The sequence below is a fragment of the Bidens hawaiensis genome, unplaced genomic scaffold (assembly GCF_021521415.1).
Source record: "Bidens hawaiensis isolate Kalapana, Puna unplaced genomic scaffold, B.hawaiensis_p1.1 tig00063954_1, whole genome shotgun sequence".
Lineage (NCBI taxonomy): Eukaryota > Viridiplantae > Streptophyta > Magnoliopsida > Asterales > Asteraceae > Bidens > Bidens hawaiensis.
Genome location: NW_027501452.1, coordinates 19245 through 25858, shown reverse-complemented (window position 1 = coordinate 25858; position 6614 = coordinate 19245). Strand labels below are relative to the sequence as shown.

At 44.6% G+C, this 6614-nt stretch overlaps 1 protein-coding gene and 1 non-coding gene across 2 annotated transcripts; one reads left to right on the top strand and one right to left on the bottom strand.

The window, feature by feature from the left end:
• Positions 1-235: 235 nt before the first annotated feature.
• On the bottom strand, positions 236-342 carry LOC143604115 (small nucleolar RNA R71). The gene has a single exon (XR_013148224.1). It is a non-coding gene; the product is annotated as a small nucleolar RNA R71 (small nucleolar RNA).
• A 4317-nt stretch (positions 343-4659) lies between these two features.
• On the top strand, positions 4660-5118 carry LOC143604113 (uncharacterized). The gene has a single exon (XM_077080693.1). It carries the CDS (start codon positions 4660-4662, stop codon positions 5116-5118), a length of 459 nt encoding a protein of 152 aa, XP_076936808.1.
• The last annotated feature ends 1496 nt before the right edge of the window (positions 5119-6614 follow it).

Here is a 6614-nt window from a genome sequence, read left to right as displayed (position 1 = left end):
CGAAGGGCTAGAGAGTGAAGACCCTTCAAACCACATCGACATGTTTGTTCAAATCTTCGAAACTTTCAATATCGGCAACATGAACGATGAAGCCATCTATCTCCGTCTTTTCCCCTTCTCACTCACCGGAAAAGCCTACAAATGGCTGAAGTCTCTACCTGCTGGATCCATCACCACTTGGGCGGGCCTTCAAGAGAAATTCATGACCAAATTCTTACCGCCATCTAAATCCGCTCGACTCCCTGAAGAGATTTGTTCCTTCCGCATGAGGTCCGACGAGTCCTTCGGGGAAGTTTGGGAAAGATTCAAGGACCTCCTTCTTAGTTGTCCTCATCATGGTTAAGATAAGTGTATGCTCATCGAGAAATTCTACAATGGAGCCACTCAGCACGTGAGAGAGATGTTGAACCAAACTGCTAACGGGAACCTCCTTAAGAATAAAGATCCCGATGAGTGTGTCGTCCTTTTTGATGATCTAGCAACGAGCTACGAGGGACATGGGGGCAGAAATTCTTCCACGTCATCGAGAGGAGTACTTCACGTCGATTCGAGCACTAGCATGCAGGCGCAGATTGATGTTTTAAACAAACTCGTTAGAGATCTTACTGTTAAGAGCGTCGCGAAGTGTGACGTTTTCCGAGGGGGTCACGACACCATTGACTGTTCTGTTAAGCCGGGTAGCAATCAGGAGGAGGTTGACTTCGTCAACAACCCCTTGAGATATCAAAACCCCGCCTTCGGCCGGAACACTGGCTGGAGAAATCAGAATAACTATCGAGGGGGACTAGCAAGTGGCTACCAAGCCCAATACCAAAACCAGCGTCAAGAGAATCTATTCGGGCAGGGGAATTCGAGTCAGGAGAGTTCTGAACAAGTGGGGAGAGAGGAGAAGAAAGCCTCACTAGAGGAGATGATGGCTGAGCTGCTAAAGTGAGATGAGAGGAACCGAGTGACAAATGAGGCGAAATTTTCGGAACACGATGCTATGTTGAAGAACCAAGCCACGTCTCTAGCTAATCTTGAGCGTCACGTCGTAGAGATTGCCAGCCAGTTATCCGAGAGAGCACCAGGTTCACTACCCAGTAATACTGAGAAAAATCCGAGAGGGTTCGCCAAAGCTGTGACTACTACAAGCTGTGACTACTACAAGCGGTGCTAGAAGAGAAAAATAGGCTGGACCTTCGAGAGTTGTCACACCCACGGTTAATGAAGAAGAGCAGGTGGACGAGGAGATCCAGATGGAGCCTCCTCCGGCCGAGGCACACCAGCAGACTATTCCAGCGAGTATTCCACCTCTGAGAGTCTACAAACCCAAACTACCTTATCCTGGGAGACTCCGATCGGACAGAGACGAGGAGCAAAATTCCAAGTTCCTTGAACTTCTCAAACAGCTTCATCTGAACATTCCTTTCCTTGAGGCACTCACTCAGATGCCCAAATATGCCAAATTCCTCAAGGACATTCTTTCCAATAAGGAGAAGCTAGCTGAGGTCTCTTCTATTCCGTTGAGTGTTGGGTGCTCTGCAGTTTTGCAGAGCAAGTTGCCTGAAAAGATGGCCGATCCTGGGAGTTTCATAATTCCCTGCATCTTAGGCGACGATACGGTTCGACATGCTTTGGCCGACCTTGGGGCCAGCATCAATCTTATGCCGTATTCTGTTTTCAGTGAGTTGGGTCTTGGTGAACCGAGGCCAACCCGAATGAGTATCTAACTTGCTGATCGTTCCGTGAAATACCCGCGAGGGGTGGCCGAGAACATGCTTGTTCGTATTGACAAGTTCATCTTCCCGGTGGACTATGTCATTCTGGATATGAATGAGGATGATAGTGTCCCACTCATTTTAGGTCGACCATTCCTTGCCACCGCACAGGCGTTGATCGACGTTCGTGAGGGAAAATTGATTCTGAAAGTTGGGGATGATAACGTCACCTTTGACGTAAGACAGTCACTTAAGCACCCCAAGTCGGCAGACGACTCCCTGTATTTCGTTAACACCATCGTATCACATGTGCGGAAGTTTTTCACTGACATCGCCAGACAACTCCCTGTATTCTCGATAGGGATATTTCATAGGTTGAGATGGTTGCCATGACCACTCAGCCATTGATGGATGACACCGTGTCACCACCCCTAGATTCAGAGTCAGCTGTTGAGATCGTGCGAGACGATCCGAGAGACCGACCTTCCGTTGAGAGCCCTCATCCTTCCTTAGAACTTAAGGATCTACCCGATCATTTGGAGTATGCATTTCTGGATGAAGAGAGGAAGCTACCCGTCATCATCGCGTCTGCCTTGACGGAGGTCGAGAAGTTGAAGTTGTTGAAGGTGTTGAAGGCGCACAAGGAGGCGATATCATGGAAGATTATCGATATCAAAGGGATTAATCCCTCATTCTGCACTCATAAAATCCTCATGGAGGATAATTTCAAATCTGTCGTTCAGCCTCAACGGAGGCTTAATCCGAAAATGCTAGAGGTCGTTAAGAAAGAAATCATCAAACACCTTGATGCGGGAATCATTTTTCCAATCTCTGATAGCGCCTGGGTGAGTCCGGTCCAAGTGGTTTCGAAAAAGGGTGACATGACTGTCGTCACCAATGAACGGAACGAGCTTATTCCCTCTAGGACCGTGACCGGTTGGAGAGTCTGCATCGACTACCGTTGACTGAACGATGCCACTAGGAAAGATCATTTTCCTCTGCCCTTCATTGATCAGATGCTAGAGAGTTTGGCGGGTCAGCAGTACTACTGCTTTCTGGATGGTTTCTCCGGGTATTTCCAAATCCCGATCTCTCCTGATGATCAGGAGAAAACCACATTCACCTGCCCCTGTGGCACGTTTGCCTATAAACGCATGCCCTTTGGACTCTGTAACGCTCCAGCTACTTTCCAGCGATGTATGGTGGCGATCTTTCATGACATGATCGAGGATTCCATGGAGGTTTTCATGGACTATTTTTCTGTCTTCGGGAATTCTTTCGATCATTGTCTCTCAAACCTTGATAGGATGATGGCTCGTTGCGTCGACACCAGCCTAGTCCTCAACTGGGAGAAGTTTCACTTCATGGTACGCGAGGGCATCGTTCTAGGACATAGGATCTCGAGTGCGGGGATCGAGGTCGATCGAGCTAAAATTGATACCATTTCTAATCTTCCCCCGCCCATTTCTGTGAGATCCATCCGTAGCTTTTTAGGTCATGCTGGTTTCTATCGCAGGTTCATCAAAGATTTCTCAAAAATTGCGAGACCGATGGCCAAGCTACTAGAGAAATACACTCCGTTCGTGTTCTCTGAACAGTGTATCGAGGTGTTTGATCTTCTAAAAAACAAACTTGTTAACGCCCCGATCATGATTGCTCCCGACTGGACTTTGCCATTCGAATTGATGTGCAATGCGAGCGACTATGCCGTAGGAGCAGTGCTTGGACAGCGGAAGGAGAAGCACTTCCACCCGATCTACTATGTGAGCTGGACCCTAAACAGTGCTCAGGAGAATTACACTACCACCGAGAAAGAGTTGTTAGCTGTAGTGTTTGCATTCGATAAATTTAGGTCATATCTTGTTCTTTCCAAAATAGTCGTCTACACGGATCATGCTGCCATTCGTTATCTTTTCAACAAGCAGGACGCTAAGCCTCGTCTCATCCGATGGATCCTGCTACTTCAGGAGTTTGATATTGAAATCCGTGATAAAAAGGGGGCCGAGAACTTAGTGGCTGATCACTTGTCACGTCTTGAGAGAGCCGAGATTGGAGATGCTGGGGTCATCATCAATGACCATTTCCCGATAGAGTATCTCATGTTTGTTAGAGCCCAGAATGATGGCTACCCATGGTTTGCCGATATCACGAATTTCCTCGTCGATGGTTCCCTCCCTAAGAGGATGTCTCACCAGCAAAAGAAGAAATTCTTTGCTGACGTAAAGTTCTACATTTGGGACGACCCATTTCTTTTTCGTATAGGTGCTGTCAGCTGGTGAGGAGATGTGTAGATGTTGAAGAAGGGTGGCAGATTTTGAGCCACTGTCATGAGGGACCGACAGGAGGTCACCATGGTGCTGTTCTTACTGCTAAGAAGGTCTTCGATTCAGGATTCTATTGGCCTTCGATTTTCAAAGATGCTCATGCGTTCGTAAAAAGCTGTGACCGATGTCAACGTGTTGGTAACATCTCATCCCGAAATGAGATGCCCCAAACTGCTATTCAGGTTTGCGAGATTTTTGACATTTGGGGTATTGATTTTATGGGCTCGTTCCCGTCTTCTAGAGGGAACAAGTACATACTCGTGGCGGTTGATTACGTCTCCAAGTGGGTCGAAGCCAAATCCTTGCCCACTAACGACGCCCGAGTTGTAGTGAGATTTCTAAAAAATATTTTCTCTCGTTTTGGTGTACCGAAAGCCTTGATCAGCGATCAAGGTACTCACTTCTGCAGCGCGCAGATGGAGATGGCATTGCAACGCTATGGGGTCACCCATCGGCTTGCGACTGCCTACCACCCACAGACCGGTGGGCAGGTGGAAGTGAGTAACCGGGGCATTAAACGCATTCTTGAGAAGATGGTTGGGCTAAACCGAAAGGATTGGTCCGACAAATTAGATGATGCTTTGTGGGCTTTCCGTACAGCGTACAAAACTCCAACCGGTTCCACACCGTTTCGGATGATTTATGGGAAAGCCTGTCATCTGCATGTTGAATTGGAGAATCGTGCTTCTTGGGCGCTTCAAACAGTTAACCTTGATCTTTCGGCTGCTGGAGATAACCGTTTCCATCAGATACATGAGTTAGAGGAGCTCCGCGATCATGCTTATGCACACTCGTATAATTATAAGTTGAGGACCAAAGAGCGGCATGATAGGAAGTTGAGAGGTGATAAACAGTTCAAGTGTGGGGACGCCGTACTCTTGTTTCATTCCCGAATCAAATTATTTCCGGGAAAGCTTAAGTCCCGATGGTATGGACCATACACAGTCAAGGAAGTTTTCCCGTATGGAACAGTAGAAATTGAAGACAAGAATGGGAACTTCAAAGTTAATGGTCACCGTCTAAAGCGCTACATTGGTGAGAAAGCGAGCATGGAGGAAGGCGAGGTTTTGCGCCTTACAACATCTTTGGGTTAGACGTGAGAGAGGGGTCAGGCTGAGGACCCGTTAAACCAAGCGCTCTTGGGAGGCAGCCCGAGTTTTTGATTTTCTGTTTTTATTTTTGTTTCTAAGGATCCTCCCAATTGGAGCTGCTCGTACTCAATCTCCATTCGAGCAGCTGATTTTGAGGGAATTCTGTTTGTCTTTTCATCTATTACAATAAAATAAAATAAAATAAAATCAAAAATCAAAAAAATCAAAAACACAAAAATATGTTTATTTCTTATGTTTTAACTTTATGTTTTGTACGCCGCTACATGCGAGCGAGTTTGAGTTATTGCAGGTATTATTATGCGCATGGTAGCTCTTATGGCGTTTTGGGACTGGTTCTCCCGGGGTTGCGGCCGCGAATGAAATGCTATACGGTCGCTCGATTAATACACAGCTGATGAAGATTCTGCATATAAACCAGGAGAGTAACCCCTTCTCTGTTTTAATTTTGATTACTTTAAGTTTTTATTTTTATTTTATTTTATTTCTTTTCCTTGTTCTCATCGAGGACGATTTCGTTCTAAGTGTGGGGATGGGAATTTATTTTACTTAGTTGTAGGAAAAAAAACAATAAAAAAATATAAAAAAATGTGTTCTGTTCTTTCGCTGAAAAATATGTCGGTTACTCAAGTTTGAGGGACATATACTTGCATATGTTTGGTCCCGTTTTCTACCTGTAGATGTACGGGATAGCCGTTCACCCGAAAACTGAAAGTGGCTGGGGCGACTGAACTTGAAAAAAGATGTTTTAAATAAAAAAAATAATAAAACAAAAGTTTTAAAGAAAAATGTCCCTTGAAAATGGTTTTTCTTTACGTTAAGCAGGAAATTATATTATTAACAATGTGCTAACGAACTCTCGGAACTTTTGAAAAATATAATATAATAATAAAAAAAGGATGGTTTGCATATCTGATTTGGGATGTGTCGGTAGGCCCAACTAGCTTTGATAGTCCTCTTTAGCATGTTTTTATTTCTATAATAATTTAAAAACGGTGAGACCGAATTTCGATGCTTAGGGAGGATTACCATAATCTGAAAACTTTGAGATGATAAGAATTAAATGCACTTAAACCAGCACACACCACATGTCCATCTTTTTACGAGCTTAGAAATAGTTATATATTTTATGGTGATACAAAAGATTGAAAAAAAAAAGTATGTTTTGAAAGTTTGTTATGTATTGTATTATCCAAAGTTGTTCAAGACAAGCGAAATGCTTCTGAAGAAAGTTATGTATTGTAAAATGCCAAATGAGCATTGTTTTAAGTTAGACAAAGAGGCCAAAGATGCACATACTAGACGGGACTTAGAGTTTACGTGTTACCTTGGGGATAGTGACTCTGAGGATACACTATTGGGACTCGAAGGTTCTTAGTCAATAAATATCAAATTAGGAACTTATAGGAAAAAGTCCAATAATATTTAGGAATAGCTCGTACGACCTTCACATGACCATTCATCCATCAAATTTCACCGAG